At 38.2% G+C, this 23,783-nt stretch overlaps 1 protein-coding gene across 5 annotated transcripts in view; it reads left to right on the top strand.

Annotated features, from left to right (window-relative positions):
- Positions 1 to 23,783, top strand: part of CCDC148 (coiled-coil domain containing 148) — a 300,035-nt gene that overhangs the window by 73,512 nt on the left and 202,740 nt on the right. For all 5 annotated transcript variants that reach the window (XM_072612054.1, XM_072612057.1, XM_072612056.1 and 2 more), the window contains 3 exons: positions 1,919 to 1,977; positions 3,550 to 3,671; positions 19,057 to 19,160. In XM_072612054.1, coding sequence (XP_072468155.1) covers positions 1,926 to 1,977; positions 3,550 to 3,671; positions 19,057 to 19,160 — 278 coding nt within the window. In that variant the 5' untranslated portion in view covers positions 1,919 to 1,925. The remainder of the gene's footprint in view (positions 1 to 1,918; positions 1,978 to 3,549; positions 3,672 to 19,056; positions 19,161 to 23,783) is intronic.

Below are 23,783 nucleotides of genomic sequence, written 5' to 3'. Positions count from 1 at the left end.
TTTCCTTCTATTTATTTGCTATGGGCATTAGAGCATATGGACTTTTGGGGAGGTAGTGTTTGTGTTTCTTCACCAAATATCTTTTTAGAGAATGGAATGGAAAAGAGAATTAAAGTATTTATTAAGCATTTTCTGTATGCTGTCACTGTGTTACATACTGAGAAGACAGAAAAGTAACACCATTTTTTTTGCTCTCAAGGAACTTACTTTTTATTATGAGAAGAAAACATATATACAAGGGTCCAACTTCATGGAATATAGAAAGACCAGGGGGTACATATGATCTGGTAGACAAAGTACCAATGAAAATGGCAAGGCTCTAGGACTTTGGGAAGCAGTGGCAGGAAAGTTGGTGCCTGACTCTTGGGAAGAGGCTAGTAGGTTTAAGTGTCATAGTGGAGTTGGGCTTTGCTTTACCTCTCAGAGGTGCGGGGGGAGGAGGTAGTCAGTATCCAGCTGAGAAGGGGGTTGCTGAATCTTAGAGTCAGGTATGGATCTTCTTTGGCATTAGCCAATGGGACTCTTGGCAATTTGAACTGTTCTAAAAATGCTGGCTTGAGACTTTTAATGAGGACTATCAAGTATATGAATTTTGGGGAGTTGGGGATTCAGCTCATTACAAACGTACAACATTTACAAAAAAAGATTCCTCTACATGAAAACAGAATTCTTAAAAGTAATCCAGGAATATAAGATACATAATCATTTCTTAAGGAAGATTAGAAATGGTTTGTCAATATGTACCTGTCCTGCTTCCAGCAAGATCTCTCATATAGTAATCAGAAGGGAATGAAAGAACCAAGTTAATTGCTACCATTTTGACTACCACAAGATGAGAAAGGAAGCAGACCATCTCGAGCAAGACTCCTAGGAATCCCTGTGTTTGAGCCCTGCCTATGCTTTCCTTTTCAGGCAGGTCAAATGCTAGTGCCAATATATGTATTCTAACTCCTTCTCCCTGGGGCTTGGAGGCAGTCTCCTAATGTCTACACTTCAAGGTCTACAGGCCTGTATTAATGGGACAAGTCAGTTTTGAATCAAGGGAGACCTGCCCTATCAACAAACAGCCGCCTCCTCAATCCAATCATCATGACTTGTTGCAGCCCACGATCTTTCTGTCTGGAACCGAATTATGGCTCTTGTCCCAGATAGCTAGAAGGGAACTGTCACTGGAGAATTATGATATTGCCAAGAATAGCTATGCAGGCAGACTCCTAACATGTCTTTTTCCTCCCTAAACTAACTAGCCATGTGACCACAAACAATCCTTTTACCTCTCTGGACCTCAGTTTCCTAATATGCCAAGCAAAGATTTAAACAATCTCCAACACCCTTTTCAGCACTAATGGTCTATGGGTCTGTAATTCTAAATGCTTAAGTGTTTTCTGTAGTAGTCCAACTAGAAGAACGAATACACATTTATAAGGAAATCAGTAGTATTTCTTAAAGAGCCCAGGTGCCAGGTGTATTTGCCCTGAAGGTGAAGTGTGCCTCATTCAAATGACATCAATTTAAGAAAGTGCTCTATTATGAAAAAAAGTAGAGCTTTACTTAACAAATGACTTTATTTTTCAATGTACTTGATACCCTTCCTTCCAAAAGCTCAAGGCAATACACATAGGACTTCTCAACAATAAAATATTTCTCAGTCATGACAGAAGTTAAACAGAGTAAGCCGTTTATGAGCAAAGAGGAGAGGAAAACCCAGGAGTAGGTAGGGCACAGAGGCAAACTGAAAGGAGTTTCAGGCATGAAGAATAATTATTTTAAATAATGATTTATCATAAGTCAGAGGTGCTAGTCCAAATCATTTTACATTTCAAAATTATAGCAGACAATGTTCAAATAAATCAAAACATTGTGGTAAGCTTTAAGATAACATTGTAAATTTTTAGCTATCAATTTTTTTTCTTGACAGATGAAACATGAATAGAGGAGACCTGCCATTCATTACAACTGGGAGAACTGATGACATTGGTATGTCTTTGTGTATCTTATGGTACAGTTTAATGATTCCATGGAAGTTTATAAAATATTGATACAACATGAGAATGAAACATGAATAATCAGATCTATAATGCTGAAAAGCCTCATTTGCTGGGAACTTTTCTTGCAGAGAGTATGTTTTACTCTTTTTAACATTTTTGAAAACACTCATGCTTGTCCTTTAGTCCCTAGGTCATCTTATACATATGTAATCACTTCTTTTATTCCCCCCCAATTTATTTAAATAGTATAGAATCAATCACCAAGCATTTATTAAGTGCTTGTTATGTCCTAAGCATTATGCTAGATGTTGAAATTCATAGAGAGTGAAGGAAGGTTTTGAGTACTTATACAGATTATTAAAATCATAACATGTTTTTGTCTGAACTTAATCATGCTTTTTGGAAAGGGTTTTTAATCTGAGGTCCCCCAGCTTATTTTTTTAGAAAAATATTTCGATAATTATTTCAATATAATTGATTTCTTTTATGATCCTTTGTGTTTTATTTTATGCATTAAAAACATTATATTAGCCTATGAAAGGGTCCATTGGCTTTATTAGACTGCCAAAGGGATCCATGATACAAAAAAGGTTAAGAAACTCTTCTTATTAGTATTTGATAATAGAAGTATCTAGCAGTTATCTTATTTTGACTTTATCAGCATTATTAACATGTTTGCAATTATTGATCCATGATATTAAGCAAAAGTTTGGAAAAATTGTCCTAAGGTTTATTTAGCTTTAACGTGTATTAAGTTCAATTGAAATAGCTGGGAGGCTTCTTTTTAAAAACCATTGCTTGGATGATTTATCTTATTCTTGATGGAGAAAAAGAGGGAACCCATCACCCTTCTCTTAAATGAAAGGTGGAGGTATATAGATGTGGAATATTTTAAATGCTATTAAGCATATTTCATTTGTTGTGTTTTGCTCTAAATTTTTCTCAAAAAAAATCCTTAAAAGGGAGGATTAAATAGGAGTGGAGTATGTTGAGAAATGACTTGGTAAATATAATTATCAAATTGAGAAATTTTTCCTGTGTTTTTGTTTGAATTACAGTAATGTAATGCTTAAATATTAGTCCTATTTGTGTCCTGACAAGCTTCATAAACAAAAAAAGTATGGATTAACTCTGAATATACTTTTTATCTTGTCGCTAGAATTTGACAACATTCTCTAAAACCTAACTTAAGAGAGAGAGAGAAGAGATATATTGTTAAATATGGATAATAAAAAAGCAAAATATATCAATAAAATATATTTTAAAAAATAAACTTGGTTTAAATTGAGGGATTCTAGAATTACACTCTTGGTGTTGATTATAAGTAATTCCCTGCTAGAATTAATGTAATGATAATATTGTATTTCCTCAAATATTAGTTCTAAATGTTTAAATAGATCGTCTACATAGGGGTACTATGAAGTATTTTCCCAGCAAGTGTTTCTTTCTTAAAAATTTGACTTATAGTCAGCATGCGAGTATAGATTTAAATTTATTTCCAATAACATAATGTTATTTCTTAACAATTAAAAATGACTTTTATGTTTTGGGTGAAAAATAGACAGCCTTAAAATTCGCCTGAAAAATGGACTGAGTTGTTCCAAGTATAAACCAGTAGACTATCAGCAATTATATGCAATTACTGAAGCAAAAAAACTAGCATCTGCTTCTATACAGTTAAAGGTAAGGTGCCTTTTTTTTTCTTGAAACATTTTGTTAACCAGAGAATGTAATAATCAGATTACTTAAACTCCTCCATATGGAAATGTCTGTTTTTCATAAAGGTCCCAAGAAATCATTTGTATTATTTTTAAAACTCCAAACAATTGTGCTACTTTTTTTTTCTGAACACACAGTGAACTTGATTTTAATCGTACAAGGCTGACGGTTTATACCTTGTACTGAAAAAAATTTCAAGTGCAAATAAATGCTGCCCAACTCCTAGTTATCCACAAATGGAAAATGGCTTCCATGATTGTAAACATTACTTAGAAAAAGTAAGTATGAAATGGATACCTGTACAACTGAATGCAAAATACATTTTTTAAGTATCTTAACCATAGAGCATACTGTACAAGTGAATAGACATTGTTTTTACATAATGTGCTGTTTAGAATTATTTACATTACTGCTTTGCTCAGTTCCAATGAGTTTTATGTAAATGTGGACTACCAGGACCCCCAAATAAAAGAAACAGATAAGCTAACCAATCATACCATTTCAGCTAGCTCATGAAGCCCTTGTTATTGTTTTATGTTGATTAGTTATATCTGACTCTTGTGGCCCAATTTGTGGTTTGTTGTTGGTCTTTTTTGACAAAGATTCTGGAGTGGTTTGCCATTTCCTTCTCCAGTTCATTTTACAGATGAGGGAACTGAAGCAAACAGGGTTAAGTGACTTGCCCAGGGCCATACAGCTAGTAAGTGTCTGAGGTCAGATTTGAACTGAAGTCCTCCAGTCTCCAGGCCTGGCAATTCTATACACTGGGCCACCTACCTGCCCTAGTGAAGCTCTTAGGCATGTTTCAGTCTGTCTTTTGAATCCCTCTTCTTCTGTTGCTGCTTGAGGATACCTGTATCTAGCCCCTTATCTGAGTTATGCTTCAAAATTTCTTTTCATTCTTATCATTTCACTGAATCATTGACCAAGAATACCTTCAAATTATCCTGTAGACTCCATTTGGTGAAACTTCAAAGTCACTGATGGGAAAGATGTTGAGGGGATTCCTTTTAACCCCATCATGCCTCTAGATGCCATGCAGATCAACTCAGGAACAAGACTGAAAGGGGCCAGATGGAGCCATTGATCTTTGTTATATATCCCTGCCTTTGTTACCATTTCTGCCAGCAACAGATGATTGTTTGAATGATCAATCAGCAAATACTTAATAAGAGCCTACAGTGTGTAGAGAGCACTTTACTAGATGGAGAGATGGTGGAGACAAAGTTTAGAAAAGACTTGGTTCCTGTCTTCTTGGGCCTTATCATCCAGCCAGATGATAAGACACAGCATTATATGATAAATGCATCAGAGAGATGCAAAACAAAGTGCTTTGTAAGGTCTGTGGCAAAAAGTTGTTAACAGCGAGGGAAGATCATGGGACACTTTGTGGATAAAATGACATCTCAGTTGAACTTTGAAGGGTAAGTAGGAATTCCATGGGTGAAATAAAGGTAGAAGGAGGGAGAGTATTTCAGGCTTAGAGAAGAGCAAGAGCAAAGACAGAAATGAGAGTACTGAATGCGTTTGGGGCTGGGGGTAGGAGTGGGGATGAGGCAAGGAGAAAGCAGAGAGTAGCTCATGCAGGGAACTAGTGGCCTAGAGGCTACAAAGTATGTCTCTTTAAATCCAAATTTCACAGAACAAATCCTCTCAATAAAAGAATTTGTTCTTTAAAACTTGGACTCAATCAAAAGGCACCAAAATTCCCCATCCCTGGTGGAGTTCAGTGTGACTTTCCCAGGGTCATACAGCTAGTAAATGTCTAAGGCTGGATTTGAACTTTTGTAGATGAGTTTTTCCTGATTCTGAACTCAGTGCGCTACTTACAGTGCCACCTAGCTGTTCCCAAAGTTCAGTGTAGTTGGTAGTCAGTCTAATACCTCTTCTTTCCCAGACTTTTCTTTGGAGCCTCCCAAACACTGAGCTAGCTCTGGCAATGTGGGCATCAACCTCATTGTCAATGTGTACATCACTGGAAAGTACACTACCCAGGTAAGTAAACTTATCAACAGCACTCAAAATTTCCCCATTTGTTGTAACTGATAGTTCCACGCATGGATGATGTGGTGGTGGCTGATGGAGCACCTGTGTTTTCTTGGTGTTAATTATTAGGCCAAAATTAGCACAGGCAGCAGCAAGCTGATCCATACTCTGTTGCATCTCAGCTTCAGAGGCTGCATTGACTACATTATCTGCAAATAGAAAATCATGCACCAACACTCCCTCCATTTTACTCTTGGCTTGTGGCCAATTCCAGTTTTCCATCAGTACAGTAGTTGACCTTGATGCCAATATGGCTGAAAACACCATGCTAAAAAGCATGGGAGCAAGAACAGAGCCCTGTTTCTCTCTATTGGTGACTGGGAAGGCATCGTCCACTATCCAGAACCCGATGCCATCATGAAATTGACATAAAATACTGATGAACTTCTTTGGGTAACCAAATTTTGACATAATTTTCCATAAACCCTCACAACTAATAGTGTCAAAGGCCTTGGTCTGATCTACAAATGTTGTCTACAGACCTCTGTTCCGCTCCTGGCATTTCTCCTGGAGTTGTTGGGCAGCAAACACCATATCTATGGCTCCTTGACCCTTTCTGAAGCCACACTGGCTCTCAGATATGTGACCATCTTCCGAGTGAAAGATCAGCCTATTGGAGCCAAGATGGCAGAGTAGAAAGACGCACATACACATAGCTCTGAACCCACAACCCATAGAATGGCTACAGGGAAGTAACTCACGGCGAATTCTGCACCCAGAGGCCACGGAATATTGGAGCGAGGGAGATTTCTGTTCCGGAGAGACCTGCAAACCTCTTGCGGGGGGTCCTTCGCACTGCGGACTGGGCGCCGGGACTGGGAGCTGAGTGCAGCCCTGCTGCGGCCGCGGCACCGAGAGGAAAAGATCTGAGCGGGCTTCAGGGATGGGATCTCCAGTGGCCACGCGGGTCCCTCCACCCACAGAGGGACCTGCAAACCTCTCACAAAAGGTCCGTCGCGCTGCAGATGCGGAGCCCAGCCCAGACCTGCCGCAGCCGCGGCACTGAGAGATACAGATCCGAGCAGGCTTCAGGGACGGGATCTCCAGCAGCCGCACAAGTCCCTCCACCCACAGGTGACGAGGGTCGGTGAGAGGGTCTCTTTGGCGGGTCGAGAGGGGAGTGGGGTGCCCCCATAACTCAGGCCCCCCCCCCAGGAGGTAGAAGCTGAGAGGCGGCTGCAGACGGGGGGCCCCCAAGGGGGCAGGAGCCTGGATCCATTGTGGAAGGTCTGTGCATAAACCCCCTGAGGGAACTGAGCCTGAGAGGTGGCCCTGTCCCCCACCTGACCACCTGAACTTAATCTCACACTGAATAGCAGCCCTGGCCCCGCCAAAAGCCCTAAGGCTGGAAGCAGCATTTGAATCTCAGACCCCAAACGCTGGCTGGGAGGATCAGGAGGTGAGGTGGGTGTGAGGAGAATATTCAGAGGTCAAGTCATTGGCTGGGAAAATGCCCAGAAAAGGGAAAAGAAATAAGACTATAGAAGGCTACTTTCTTGGTGAACAGGCATTTCCTCCCTTCCTTTCTGATGAGGAAGAACAATGCTTACCATCAGGCAAAGACACAGAAATCAAGGCTTCTGTGTCCCAGCCCACCCAATGGGCTCAGGCCATGGAAGAGCTCAAAAAGAATTTTGAAAATCAAGTTAGAGAGGTAGAGGAAAAGCTGGGAAGAGAAATGAGAGACATGAAGTCAAAGCATGAACAGCAGATCAGCTCCCTGCTAAAGGAGACCCAAAAAAATGTTGAAGAAATTGACACCTTGAAAACTAGCCTAACTCAATTGGCAAAAGAGGTTCAAAAAGCCAATGAGGAGAAGAATGCTTTCAAAAGCAGAATTAGCCAAATGGAAAAGGAGATTCAAAAGCTCACTGAAGAAAATAGTTCTTTCAAAATTAGAATGGCACAGATGGAGGCTAATGACTTTATGCAAAACCAAGAAATCATAGAACAAAGAGAGAAGAATGGAAAAATGGAAGATAATGTGAAATATCTTATTGGAAAAACAACAGACCTGGAAAATAGATCCAGGAGAGACAATTTAAAAATTATGGGACTACCTGAAAGCCATGATCAAAAGAAGAGCCTAGACATCATCTTTCATGAAATTATCAAGGAAAACCGCCCTGAGATTCTAGAACCAGAGGGCAAAATAAATATTCAAGGAATCCACAGAACACCACCTGAAAGAGATCCAAAAAGAGAAACTCCTAGGAACATTGTGGCCAAATTCCAGAGTTCCCAGGTCAAGGAGAAAATATTGCAAGCAGCTAGAAAGAAACAATTCAAGTATTGTGGAAATACAATCAGGATAACACAAGATCTAGCAGCTTCCACATTAAGGGATCGAAGGGCATGGAAGAGGATATTCCAGAAGTCAAAGGAACTAGGACTAAAACCAAGAAACACCTACCCAGCAAAACTGAGTATAATACTTCAGGGGAAAAATTGGTCTTTCAATGAAATAGAGGATTTTCAAGTATTCTTGATGAAAAGACCAGAGCTGAAAAGAAAATTTGACTTTCAAACACAAGAATGAAGAGAAGCATGAAAAGGTGAACAGCAAAGAGAAGTCATAAGGGACTTACTAAAGCTGAACTGTTTACATTCCTACATGGAAAGACAATATTTGTAACTCTTGAAACATTTCAGTATCTGGGTACTGGGTGGGATTACACACACACACATGCACACATGCACACATACATAGAGACAGAGTGCACAGAGTGAATTGAAGAGGATGGGATCATATCTTAAAAAAAAATGAAATCAAGCAGTGAGAAAGAAATATATTGGGAGGAGAAAGGGAGAAATTGAATGGGGCAAATTATCTCTCATAAAAGAGGCAAGCAAAAGACTCATTAGTGGAGGAATAAAGAGGGGAGGTGAGAGAAAAACATGAAGTCTACTCTCATCACATTCCACTAAAGGAAAGAATAAAATTCACACTCATTTTGGTAGGAAAACCTATCTCACAATACAGGAAAGTGGGGGATAAGGGGACAAGCAGGGTGGGGAGGATGATAGAAGGGAGGGCATGAGGAGGAGAGTGCAATTCGAGGTCGACACTCATGGGGAGGGATAGTATCAAAAGAGAATAGAAGTAATGGGGGACAGGACAGGATGGAGGGAAATATAGTTAGTCCTATACAACACAACTATTATGGAAGTCATTTGCAAAACTACACAGATTTGGCCTATATTGAATTGCTTGCCTTCCAAAGGGAAGGGGTGGAGAGGGAGGGAGGTAAAGAAGTTGGAACTCAAAGTGTTAGGATCAACTGTCGAGTAATGTTCTTGCCACTAGGAAATAAGAAATACAGGTAAAGGGGTATAGAAAGCTATCTGGCCCTACAGGACAAAAGAGAAGACGGAGACAAGGGCAGAGAGGGATGATAGAAGAGAGAGCAGATTGGTCATAGGGGCAATTAGAATGCTTGGTGTTTGGGGGGGGGAGGGGATAAAAGGGGAGAAAATTTGTAACCCAAAATTTTGTGAAAATGAATGTTAAAAGTTAAACAAATAAATTTAATTAAAAAAAAAAGATCAGCCTATTAAGGAGGACTCTTAACAAGAATTTTGCCAACAATGACTAAGAGAGAGACCCCCTCCCCCTCATGATTGTCACAGGACAATCTATTCCCTTTACCTTTATAGAGATGGACAGTGGAGGCATCCTTGAAATTCTGGAGGATAACCTCCTCTTGCCATATAACCTGGAAAATTTCAGTCAGCTTTTGTGTGAGCAGTGGTCCACCTACCTTGTAAATCTCAGCTAGAATAGAATCAGCACCAAGTTCTTTGCCACATGAAAGGAGCCTAATGTCCCTCAAAACCTCTTCTTCAGTTGGAACTTCAGCTAAGGAGGGATTGACTTCAATCTGAGTCAATGGCCTCAGCATTGATTGATGATGGTCTGTTGAGAACACTGTGGAAGTGTTCAGCCTCTCTAGGATCATGTCCTTATCACTAATCAATGTGGCTCCATCAGCACTGAGTAGTTGTGATGCACCATAGGTTTTTGGTCCATAAATAGCTTTCAGGGAATCATAAAAAACAATCATTGGATTGTTACTATCAGCATAAAACTAAATTTCATCTGCCTTCTTACTGAGCCGTGAATCCTGCATCTCTCTAAGCTTTGCTTGTACTTTGCTTTTGATGGAATTAAATACTGCCTTCTTAGAGGTGGATGAACTATCCTGCTGGTATATCCTGTGGAGTTCTCATTTTTCATTTAGCAGCTTCTGAATTTCCCTATCATTTTTATCAAACTAGTCTTGATGTTTGCGAGTGTTCTGACCCAGATGAGCAAATGCAGTGCTGTACACCAAATCTCTGAAAGCTGCCCACTCCTTTTCTGCTCCACTGTTGCCAACTATGTGTTGGCTCAACTTTCTGTCCATGTTAGCAACAAACTGTTCATGCTCAGAGAAGAGCTCTAATTTGTTGACATTAATTCTTCTGGTAGTCATTTTGCCTTGGGGATGGCACTTTTGATGAATGCAAATATTTAGCTTGGAAAACATAAATCTATGGTCATTCCAGCACTCTGCACCACACATTGCCTTTGTCACTCTCACATCTAGTCTGTCTCTTCTCCTAACAATCACGTAGTCTGTTAGATGCCAGTATTAACTGAAGGTCCAAGGAGCTGTTGTGCTGACCTCACTGTTGTATGCCTATGAAAAGTGGACAGTGTACTAGCACCATGCCAGGAAATTGAATCACTTCCATCTGAACTGTCATAGGAAGATTCTGAGAATCACCTGGCAGGATAAGGTACCAGACACTGAGGTCTTTGCTCAAACTGAACTGCGAAGCATTCAAACTATGCTTCAGAGAGCGCAACTCTGATGGGCTGGCCATGTTGTTTGAATGCAAAATGTATGCTTGCCAAAAAGACTATTTTATGGAGAACTCACATGAGGCAGGTGATCACATGGTGGTCAGAAGAAGCAATACAAGGACACTCTCAAGGTCTCTCTCAAGAACTTTGGATTTGACTATGCAACATGGGAAACACTGACACAGGACCACTCAGCATGGTGTGCCCATATCAGAAAGGGTGCTGTGTTCTAAGAGCAAAGCAGAATTGAGAGAGCACAAAGTAAACATAGGATGCACAAATTTGGAGTATCCACTCCAAATGTTCACACTGACTATCTCTGCCCAAACTGTGGTAGAGCATTCTGAGCTTGTATTGGTCTGATCAGTCACAGCTGATCACACTGAAATTTCACTTTATCATGGCGATGTTATTTTTGTCCTCTTCAAGAACAAAGGACAACAACCAACCAACCAGGATGCTGATTTTTGCCTGAACATTGTTATTGCCTGCATACACACATATTGCTTGTGCTCTCCTCCTCTCTGACCTATAGTTACTACATTTCTGCCTCAGTGCTCTTCCTCCTCGACTTGGACCTCCGGGTGCTGACCCTGCTTTACCTTTTCTGATATCGTATTTTGCCATTTCCTTCAATTTGTCTTAAAATCTGGATATTGATTTTGGATTCACAGAACTCTCAGGTCTCTCTCTTATCTCAGTTATGATTGCTCAGATTGAGACCTCTTTTCCTTTGTTTTGTAGATGTTGCCATGTCATGCTGGCTTAACCTGTTTTCTCATCTTAGCACTTTGCCCTAATCCTTTCTTTGCATCCCTGGTGCTTGGTACAGTGCCTGATACATGATAGGCGCCTAGAAATGCTCATTGGCTAATTGACTAATTTGGTCCCACTAGTGGGTAACTAGCACTTGCAGATGTTTGGAATAGTTGCTAACAGTTTAAGGATGAGAACCTTATGCTACGTAGTCATTTGAAACTGAAGTCCTGAAAATTCCATGTGAATATCAAATTAGTTTATATAAAATTAGAGATAGTATTTTGAGCATTCATATTGTAAGCATTGCTTGAAGAGAAGAAGAAAATTTGGAATTTATGGAAATGATTGTTAAAAGCTGAAAACAAAGAAATTTATAAATTTGGGGGAAAAAGAGAAGAACAATTAGCTTCTTTATATTCAATGAAGCTCATAGTATTCAATAAATATTTAAAAATTTGAATTTTGACATAAAAACCAAGAGAGATGAAGTAAAATGCAGTTTTTTAGTAATTTATAAATCAGTTGCTTTTTGAGAACTTGCTCTACACTTTATCTTGTCATTGTGTGACCATTTAATCTGTAATATTTATTCTTATGAGAGGCATCTGCCTAAACCTGATGAAATAATAATGAGCCAGGATGAAAATTTCACAGCTAAATCTTTAATTTGGGAACTGGGAAATTGGTTAAAATAGGATCTTATGTCCTAGGGTCAAATGAGAACATCTTTGTAAACCATTTTTGTAAATTGTAAAGTGACACATAAATGTTTATTAGTAGAACAAAAAGAAGAGGGAAGATGCTGAGGAGAAGAAATACTTTTACAATTAGTTATCTCACTGTACAAAGAGAATAAACCACTTGATGTGCAAATAGAATAGGGAAATAACACTTTTTTTTTTCATTTCACCAATAAATTAAAATGCAAATACAGGAAAAATTTGAAATTAAAAATTGAGAGAAAGAATATAAAGTGAATATCTATAGAAATAACCTTGGATTTTTTTCAGCTTTGTAATTCAGCCTCCATTTACATGTGCTTTTCATTTGGATGTGCAAGTCATAAAGCAAGATTTTTGTTGTTCAGTCATTTTTCAATTTTGTCTGATTCTTCTTGACCCCATTTGGGTTTTTTTGGTAAAGATACTGTAGTGGTTTGCCATTTCCTTCTCCAGCTCATTTTACAGATGAGGAAACTGAAGTAAACAGGGTTAAGTGACTTGTTTAGGGTCACATCGCTAGTAAGGTTTTGTGCGCATCCATTCTTTTTTATGAAGTACTTTAAGAGGTAGAAAATGAATTTTTTGCTTTGTTGCAAGCAGCTCCTTAATTTTAGACTAATATTTTAAGCCAGTTCCAATAATGATGGCTCTTGGTGATGGTAGCTCTTGTCTGCTTTAAAGATCACATCCAGGAGAACTATGCAACATCTTCATATTGGCAATTCTTGCCATATTGCAGATTAGGAAAGACATGTTCTGAGAGACTGAGTGATTTGCCTATGGTCACACAGTGGGAAAGAAGGAAGTAAGCAAGAGTATTTATGAAACACCTACTATGTTCCAGGAATTCAGCTAAATATTTTACAAGTATTATCTCACTTGAGCCTCACAACCACCCCATAATACATGTTCTGCCAAGATGTTTATGACATTGTGAAATCATTGGGGAGAAGAACTGAACCTGTAATTTCAATGGTTTAGGGAACCCCCAGAAAAGGAAACTCCTTCTATCGATGCAGGCTGGCATCTTTTCAGTTTATAGTCCTAAAGGATTGCCTTAAGGACCTAGAGGTTAAGTGACTTATACAGGGTCACAGAGTATATGTCAGAGGTGGAACTCAAGCTAAATTTTTCACAAAGAGTGTGAACTGTCTTGGAGTTTCATGAAGATTGAATAGTTTTTGATGAATTTATTCATACACATAGACATTCTGTGTATAATTGCAATTCAACTTTTGATTATATTTAAAATGTGTAAGTTTAATAGAATTTAACAGAAATTACTTGCCTCTTCAAAGATGATAATAATCTCTTGGAGCAGCTTACCCAGTAATAATGACTTGGAATCAATTGGAAGCTTGTTCTTGATAAAGACACAATGTTAAATCTTTTAGTTAGTGAATAGAACACTTGACTAGAATATCTGAAGATCTAAGATCAAATCCTGCCTCAAAACCCTTTATAGCTATTTGACCCTGGGGAAATCACTTAATAAATATGTGCTTTGGTTTCTTAATCTGTAAAGTGACATGGTTGAACTCTGATCTCTGGGTCCCTTCAGGTTCTAAATATGTAATCCCAGCTAAGTTACAGATGATAGATTTTTCCTACGATTTTTGCCTGAGGGTGGAAATAGAAAAAATCAGCAGTTGGCAAAAAAGTAAAATGTTTAGCTGTAGAAAGTACAAGCAACTAATGAAAAATTGGAGATTTATTTTGACTTTTACTGTCTACTTAATTGACCTCATCCTTTCCCCATAGGCAGCAGTATTGATTTTATAGCATTGAAATGTATCCATCACTTTTACAAGTTCAGAGTCATTTTTATGTATGTTATAGAGAGATCAAATATGTCACAACAAGTTGAATGTTCTTTTTGTTTATCTTAGGCAAGCTCTGATAATTGTAGACCATTCACAGATAGATGGAGTCTTAAGTTCTGTTGTAGTAAGTGCTTTAATAACAACTTACATTTACACAGCCCTTTGGTGCAGTTATTCTCATGAGGCAGATTAGGAAAAACCTGTTCTGAGAGGCTAAGTGATTTATTTGCCTATGGTCCCACTGTAGGAAAGAAGGAAGTAAACAGAAGCATTTATTAAGTACCTACTACGTTCCAGGAATTCAGCTAAGTACTTTACAAATATGATCTCACTTGAGCTTCACAACATTTGAAGGAAATTGAGATAGACAGTGGTTAAGTGACTTACCCAGGATCACACAGCGAGTAAGTGTCTGAGATCAGGCTAGCTGCCTTCACGTGGTGACTTGATGGACTTATGATTTGAACCCTGATCTTCCAACTCCAAGTCTAATGCTCTTTCCATCAGTGTATACTGCCTATTATATAGGCAACAGTATTTCTAGAAATTCTATATAGTTTTATTTTTAGTGTTTTTCAGGTAGTAGAGATTTTGTCTTTGGAATGTTTTCTGTTATGTAGTGATGGAAGTATATTTCTTTACTGAATTTCATAACTAGTTTCTATCTCATAAGGTTGTTGTGAGAATTGAGCAGAAAATACATAGGTGAAATTTCTGTGAGCTAACAATGTGATACAATGTAGGCAGTAGTTCGTATTATTAGTCTTTTTTTCAACTGACATGTCTATATAGTTACTGACAAAAAAATGACATACACAGAAAGTTTGTGAAAAGTCACCTCTGACAGTGCATTGTACATTTAAACTTCGAGGTTAAGACTAAATATGATTCAGTGTCATCCTAACTAAATTACTAAAAAATTATTTTACTGTGTTAGAAAAAATAACAACAAAGTTCATTTGGAAGAACAAAAAGTCAGGAACTTCAAAGAAACCAGGGAAAGAACATGTAAAGGAAGTAGATTCACCTGTATCAGATCTTAAATTATATTATAGTATAAGGTGAGGACATTGTTGAACTACAAAAGGGATAATTTTGATTATTTTAAATTAAAATTTTCTTGTATAAATAAAACCTCTGTAGTCAAGAATAGAAGGAACGCAAAAAAAGAAGGGGAAAAATTTCATAGACAATCTCTCAGATAGGATGTGATTATGTTGGAATATTGCTGTGGGGTAGGAAATGATGAGCTGGTTGATTTAGAAAAACATGGAAAGACTTGGACACATGAAGGAAGAAGCTTGAGAGGAACAGATGATAGAAGGAAATAAGCCTAGTACAGTCTTACATGTGTGTGTATGAGTATATATATGTATATATGTATAGATAAAATGTATATGTATCTATGTTTAATTGTAGCTTTTTTTAAGGTGGTGGGGGGAGGAAGGGGAAAAATAAAGTAAAAAGTGCACTACAGAGAACAAAAGAAAACTAACAAGGAAGCAAAGAAAAGCTGGGCAGCTTTGAAAACAATGTGTAGTATTTATTACATGTTTTCTTGAAATGAAAATTTGTTGTTTTATATTGAATTCTCTTTTAGGGTCTGCTGTGTACGTGACAATTTTTTCCCTTTCTCATTTTGTATTTAAGTTTAAAATAAAACATTTACAAAAATGCCCGTAAATATGAAGTAAAGAAGAATATACTTATCAACAATTGGACTTAAATCATTTTCCTTTCCTTGACTTTGTTACCAAATAGCTCTTTTTTTTCCCCTCACACTAATTCCTTTTAAAAGTGAGCAGGCATGAGCTACTAATCATTCCTAGAGAAGTAATGTAATGGTACTTTTGGGATTTACCTCTATTTTGTGTTTCCCTAGTATTACATATTTAAGCATTATAAACTATAAAATACTTTTTTCTAGGTCCCTAAGGTTACTTTAAAAAAAAAAAGATTTCAAAATTTTTGAAATTTTGTTGACCTTTCTCTTGCTAGCACTATAATATTCGTGAACATTTTTGAAGAAAAAATGCTTCAATTATCAAGTGATGATGACAACTAAATGAGACGAACATTGTCTCTTTAAAAAGAGTATCATGCTAGGTACTAGAATTGTGACTGAAGCCATATTAGTAACTGAAATTGCCAAGGGAGATAGTATATATAGAGAAGAGTTAAAAGGACGGAATCTTGAGGACAAGAATCTAAGAAGTAAGGAGATAGGGATTTAGGAGGCATCTACATATAGAGGCTAGTTAACATTATGGAAACTGAATGAGATTATCACAGGAGTCAACAGAAAGAGACTGAAAACAGAAGTTTGGAGAATGATTAAGAAGAGGAGCCAGTGATGAAGATAGAAAAATACTTGTTAGAGAGAGGAAGTAGAGGGAAAGGAAAAGATCCAGCAGGAGGGAGTGGGAAATAGTGCCCAATGCTGAAAACATGGGCAAAAGAAGGAGGTTCAAAAAAGACCATTGGATTTAGTGATGGGACAGCCCTTAAAGCATCAGCCCCAACATAGTGATGGTTGGTAAGGACGTCAGATGGTGAGGGGTTGAAAGCATATTATGTGGTGAGTAAGTGGTGACATCAAGTGTAGACTGCTACTTCACACCTTTTGGTAGTGAAGAAGAGGGGAAGGGAACAGGTAAAAGGCAAGAAACATTTATATAGAGCCTACTATGTGGCAGGCACTCCCCTAATTGCTTTACAGATATCTCAGAATGGGATAGTAGCAGGATGGAGGAATGGGTTAAGGTATGGGTTTTTTTTTAAAGAATAGAACAAATTTGATTATTTCATAGATTTAGAACTAAACAGAACCTTAAATGTCATCTTATTGAAGCTTCTCATTTTACAGATAATGAAATAGACCGAGGGAGTCTGAGTAACTTGCTGAAAGTTACTGAGACAGTATGTATTAGAGCCAGAATCCGAACCTGAATCCTTTAGTTCCAAATTCAGGACTTTTAAAAAAAGCAGTAAAAAAAAGTAAAGGACACTGATATGTGAGATGTGAGTCCTGCAGGAACAAGGTCCTGACAAAGGATGAGAGGAAAGACAGAGGAGATCAACATACAAATGCAGGAACTTGCCCCAGCTTAAAGCAGGGATACTTTTTTCTGAGAAAAGAATTAAGATACCAAGAATTTTTGAGTTCTGGAAGAGGAAAATTGAAGGAGTTTTTACTGGGTAGCCTCAGTCATCTCAAGGCAGTAGAAGACTGAATCATCTCTCCTTAGTGAGGGAGTTAGTGCTAATGCTTGGACTTGAAAACGGAAGGAAAACTTTATAAAGTAATAATGAAAAATTGCAAATGAAAGGCTTGTTTTTTTGTACTTTTTCTTGTAATGGACTGTTAGCTATTATGTTATCATATACCCTTAATTCTGACTCCATTTCCAAGACAGAAAGGAGGTAAACTTGAGGTCAAGGCAATTTGTGATTTTTTTCTGTGCATGTCAGTAAAAGAAACCTGCATTAAAATATTCCTTCTGAAGAGATACCTTTTGATGCTTCCATCTCTTGCATGGTGATTTATGAAAGCTTTCAGATTACTAAATTCTACACTAGAACACAACATTAATTATTATTCTGCTTGGCCCAGATGGTGGAATTAGGAGTAATAGGGAAAGTTACAAGGGAAAACTTGATGAAAGGTTTACGTAAGGAAAACTTACCTACCAGCTTCTTAGAGTTATCCAACAGTGGAATGAAAGGTGGTAGATTCCTCCTCAGTGAAGATCTTCAAACTCAAGAGGATGACTGCTTGTCAGTGATGTCCTAGAAGGTACTGTGACATAGTGGAAAGAACACTGGATTTGTAAATTAAAAGACCAGGGTTCAAATTCCAGTTCTACCATTTACTACCTGAATGACAATGAACCAGTAACCTCTTTGGGCCTCAGATCCTCATTGGTAAAATGAATGGGTTGGTCCAGATAGCCAATTAATATCTCTTGAAACTCTAAATCTGTAATTTTATGATCTTTTCTTAAGCAAGTTACTTAACCTCTTTGGACCTCTGTTTCCTCATTTGTAAAGTCTGTAACAAATGACCTTTGAGGCCCCTTACAGCTCTAAATGTATGATCCTATGAAATCTTATAACCTTCTCCAGGACAGGGACATTACATCCCTATTAACTAGCACAAAAATTTTCCTTATGTGAATTTATTGTCGGTTTTCAATTGTGTCTGACTCTTCATGACTGCGTTTAGGGTTTTCTTGGCAAAGACACTGGCATAGTTTGGTATTTCCTTCTCCAACTCATTTTACAGATGAGGAACTGAGGCAAACAAGATTAAGAAGACTTGCCCAGGGTCACACAGCTAGTGAGTGGCTGAGACCACATTTGAACTGAGAACAAATGTACTTATTCCATCAAATTCTGATTTGTTTTGTAAAATGAAAAAGAATCACTATAGAATTATATGAATGCAATTGATACTTGATAGAGCACTGATTATATGGCCCCTCAAAATAAGGGATACAGGAAAGAGATTTATTTCATGTCTTTTCCAAACTTCTGTTTTTTTATTTTGTTGAAAATCTAGAAATACAATTTTTATTAATTTTTTTTCTAATATGCTTGAAAAATTATCACATATTTTTTAATGCTGGGAAAGACCTTAGAGATGATCTAATTTTACCATTTCATTTTACAGACAAGGAAACTAAGGTCTAGCTATCATTAGATAACTATCCAGAGAATCAGGTTCTGTGACTCGACTAGGACATTTTTCGTATGCTTGAGGATATTTTTATCTTTGCTTGGGAAGGGTGTAGGAATAGCATTATTTTATCTTTTCTCTAAATTGTATAAAAGCATCATTTCCTACAATGAGCAGGATTTAAGACCAGCTACTTCCCATTTTAATCAATATAGTGCAGATTTTAGGCTTCCTCAGACCGAGAAATACACTGGCATGAATTAAGAATGAGAGAGCCATTTTCTACTTATTCTCAAAGGAAACCATAGCTCACTCTAGAGCAAATGTGGGGAGAATAATTCTGACTTACATGTAACATTCTAAAATATTGCTACCATATTCTTAAAAGTCAAATTTAAAAACATTTCTTTGTAAAAGACACATTAGGAAAAAAAAGTTTATTCCTCATTTTCTTTTATTCCTTTGAAACTAGATCACAAAAACAGAGAACACTTCAAAACTATCTAAAGACCAAATGCTAATAAAACAACATAAGAAAGTATGGTGGCAAGAGTACAAAAGGCTTCATGAAATCAGGTAAGAAGTGACAAAATCCCAAATGTTCCAGACAATGATTTTATCCTTTAGTTCTTGATTAGCATTAAATGAATAAGTTGTTGTCCCACAACTTTGTTTCGTGTAGCTTGTTACAATTAAATTTTAAAGTTGCAATATAAATGAGTACCTGAAAATTCTAGTTCTATCTTTTCTTCAACTTAGTTTTGAGATTCAGTAGGGATGAATATGACCTTTACAGCTGTTTAAAAATAGATAATCCCTTCAATATTCATAACAATCTATTTAACATCATTCATTTGTTTTCCATTTGTTGCCATACATGTCCACATAGTTTGAGTTATCTCATTAAATTACTTGAATTTTATCATCACTAATGAAATTGGAATAAAAGACAAATGCTATTCTGTATTTATTCTTTGGAAAATGAAAGTTCTTTACCAGAGACAAATAATACCCTCTTAAAACTCATATAAATGCTTTTAAGATACCAAATTTTTATTAAACATGCACTTCATGAATGTTGTACAAACATTTGTGGGAGAATAGAACTTTTATTGCAGTAAGCACTTGCATATCCAGATTTAAATTTCCAAATACTGCCAACTTTACTTTGAACTTAAATTTTAGCACCCTATTGGGAAAGGTTCCTTTCTCTGTCAAGTAACTGCTAAATGTGGAGTATCCAGTTCAAATTTTAGTAGGTTGTTCATTATTTTTACCTCATTTAAAAACAAAATATATATTGACTTTTCCCATACAAAAATCTTTAAATCAAGCTCATTTCCATTCTCTTCCTCCAAAAAAGAAGTTCCATTATGCAAATAGAAAGTTTGAACCCAATGGAAAAATTTTTATGAGGTTCTGTTTAACCTGAAACATGATAAAAAAGGAAAGTCATTTAGCAACTTTAATTACAGTGTTCAATGATGCAAACTCAAATATAAAAGAGGACACTAGGGAGGAATTTTTAACTTTGATATTCTACTCCCTCCCTTAATGTCTATATTAAGTTGTTCTTGAGCTTGATGGAAATTATATGAACATATCACCATAGAGCATAACACTGTAAATGTAGGGTGACACATAAATGATTAAATGGAAATGAAGAAATGATCAAATGATAAATAGTCAAAATGTGTTCAAGCTTATGACTAGAACTAAAATGAGAAAAAAAGGGGGGACAGGTAATTTCCTGTGTTATTCTAAAACTTAGCCTAATTTCAATAAATGTTTGTTGAAATTAAAAAGTAACCATGAATGAGATGCCAGTTAGGTAAGAAAGTGGGGGAAGGGAAATCAACTGTAGGGACAACGACAAGGAGAAGCATTTACTCAGACCCTGCCAGGGCAAGGTTCTATGTTGGACAGCAGAGGTAAAAAGCTAATGGAACTGACCCCGCCTTCAAGGACCTTTCATTCAGATCTGGAATTCATCAAGCTAAGGCCAATGAGGTTAAAGGTGATGGCATAGGGACAGGTGGGAGACAGGATTAGGGTGGCTAGCATTGCTTCAAGGAGAAACAAGTCAGCACAGATTATAGGAGGTGAACAGGATTAGGCAGAATTTAGGGTGAGATGGCATTGAAATGGCACAACGAGACCAGGTTATCACAGGTTATGAGAACAAGAGTGGGGCTCAGCAGGATTCTGTCACACTATTGCTATTCAGTTATGTGTGCCCTGTACCCTCAGACACTCCATAGTCCTTCCTACCTCTTATCTGACCCCACTCCATCCTGCCTCAAACAGCCTAGGAAAAGTTCAGAAAATGCCCAGTGTAAATTAGTGGTGCAAAATTAAATCCGATGAACAGTTTTTCATCACTGATCTTCTCCTGCGGCTCACTATGTAGGGGGATCTTTTGAACATAGTTTACTGCATCACTCCTATGTGAACTCTCCCCCAGAAAATGCATCACCAGAATGACAGATGCATACTTGCCCTGGCATGTATTGTGGCAGTTACTTTCTCTCCTGAACACATTTATTAAATTGTAGTTCTCCCACTCACTCTCTACCCATGCTCTTTCCAAGGTCCAACCTCCTTCCATGCTGCATATTGACTCTTGGACAGTTACTGAATTTTACTCTACCAACTCATGAAATTAAGTATGAATAAGAGTTCTCTTTATGTTCATCTTCCTACACAACTCCCAGACCAGTGTCCAACTTCAAAATAACAAGCACCAGACCTGGAAACTACTTTCTTATGTTCCTAAGTAAGCCCAGGGAATCATGGTAGGTGTGTGTCCCTATAGTTCTGAGTGCCCAGAGGTTCTTTTCTTGGCTTCTATCATCTGACACTGTCCTTCTCCAAGGCTCATCTTCCCTTGCTTATTCCTTGGTGAGAGCTCAGGAAAGGTATGCCTCATGAGCCTTAGCAAGGGATCAATCAATAAACTGCTGCAAGAGAAAGGTACTCACAGCCTCTCAAGATCTCTCTTAGAGATCCAGCACTCTCTCTAACTACCTCTTGTTCTTGCTCTTTGGTTATGTCCTTCCCCCAGAGAGCCGAATCCTACTGAGGGTCAGCCCAGTCTTTCCTCCCTCTCTCCTTTTCTGCTCAGTGGTGGATGTCTCTTCATATTCTGGTCTTCATTTTCAGAGGTGACTTTCTTGAGCCTCTCCTTAGGCCAGAGTGGTTATTGATCTTTTCTTTCCCACCCCCATCCCTGATTTGGGGACCAAGCATCTCCTCCCAGCCAACCTTGGCATTTAGCTTCTGTTACTGCAGATTCAACTGCTGTAGAACCTTGTTAGGAAATATCCTTGACCTTTCTGAGTGGAAGAATCAGGAGCTGAACTTATCCCATGTGCATCCTAGCAATTTACACTCAGTCTCTTGGAAGGTGATGAACTCTGTCTCTGTCTCTATGTCTCTTTTTCTGTCTCTGTATCTGTGTTCCTAAGTCTTTGACTCTCTCTCTCTCTCTCTCTCTCTCTCTCTCTCTCTCTCTCTCTCTCTCTCTCTCTCTCTCTCTCTCTCTCTCTCTTTCTCTCTCTCATTCTTAGAGTAGACAACCTTGGATTCTTAGCTCCACCTTTCTATTCAGGACACTGCTGACTTGCTCTCTAGGAGGTGCCTATGACTGGGAATTTACCAACTAGGAATCTACACTGAGTCCCTCCCTCTGACAAGCCCTTCCTCATTACTGAAGGCAGGTTTGGTTTTTTTTTTAACTGATCCCTAGTCATGTGGCTTGGCATAATGAAGTCGACTCCCCACAGTGAAGGATGGGCATACTTGGATACAGCATGTACTTTCCTTTTGGCTTAGAATCAACAAAACAATGTGAAATAAAAATAAAACAATGAATAATAAAACATACTCAGTGGTGCACCTGCAACCTCTCCTTGACTTCTGCAGTCCCTAGACATGCTTGGAACTCAGGAGTTATAGAAACACACAGGTCGTGTTTGTGAGACCCCACGCCCATACCCCTGATAGCAGGCAAAGTCATGCAAATAACACAAGTAGTTCTCCATTTTGTGTTTTACTCACACCTCCAAGAGGGTCAATGTTTTACTGAAGACTCAGGAATGAGGAACCTTGGGCCTCTTTCAGTGCAGGGCATGGAACACAGGGTCCATTGTGAAATGGAACACATGAAGAATAGTACTTTTTCTAGTCTCCACTGGCCTGTTGCTGGCAGGGACTTGTGGCTGATTCTGGCCTTACTTAGCTCATCATTGAGCTGGGTGAATGGACTCAGCAGGGGGCCCAGCAATGAGCAGTATTGCAATTCTACTCCAGTCTCTGTCTGACTCAGACCATTACTACAGACCACCTAATCTTGTAAGTGTGTCATGTCAATTCCTGTGGCACATTGGCTGGAGTCAAAACCCTGCTGCTTTGCACAACTTGGGATGGGGGGAAGGGAAGGAAACAGATCAAAGGGAGTGCTACACAAAAGAATAAACATGGGGAGGGTATCTACTTCACCCCTCAAGACCTGGTTTGGAGCCAAGTCATTGCTCAGATCTCCCATTGAGATAAGGCATAGCCAGCACCAGCAAGGTCAGTCAATTAGCCAAGTGTTTGAGGCTCCCATATGAAAAACATTGACCTGGACTGACCATGCCATGTCATAATGACCTAGATCTCTATGTGACTTCTACTAGCCATTTTCTCTTCTCCTTCTCCACAATCTCCCCCAACCCCAGGTTCAATTATACTGCTGGATTAGAAAACCACACTTTTGTATTGAAAGAATTAGCAGTGGCTTGCCCTATGGTACTAGCACTGGAATACCTGTTACCTGTAATTTTATGGTCTATATCCTTGGTTAGTCCCTACACTACCCACATAGTCCTTTTGGAAATATGTAGCTTTGATATTTTAGCCTGTTATATGGGCCTGTCCTTCTGATCTGTCAGATTGGCAGAATCAGTATAATTTATCCTTCAACTCACTTATCAACATCTGTATCAAGATCACCTCCTCCTAGTTCCAAATGGTTCTGATTCCTGAATTTTTCCAGATGCCCCAACAAAGAGCCTTATCACACTGATGATGCAGATACCCAGTCCTTATTAGAATACCTAACCTTACTTCAGAATGCTGATATTTTTCCAGCCAAAGCCTATCTACTTGGTTGCGAATGTGCACTATTGCATTCTAAATATCAAGTTCCCACAGCAC

This window comes from Notamacropus eugenii, chromosome 5, assembly GCF_028372415.1.
Source record: "Notamacropus eugenii isolate mMacEug1 chromosome 5, mMacEug1.pri_v2, whole genome shotgun sequence".
Lineage (NCBI taxonomy): Eukaryota > Metazoa > Chordata > Mammalia > Diprotodontia > Macropodidae > Notamacropus > Notamacropus eugenii.
This window is presented reverse-complemented; position numbering and strand designations above follow the sequence as displayed.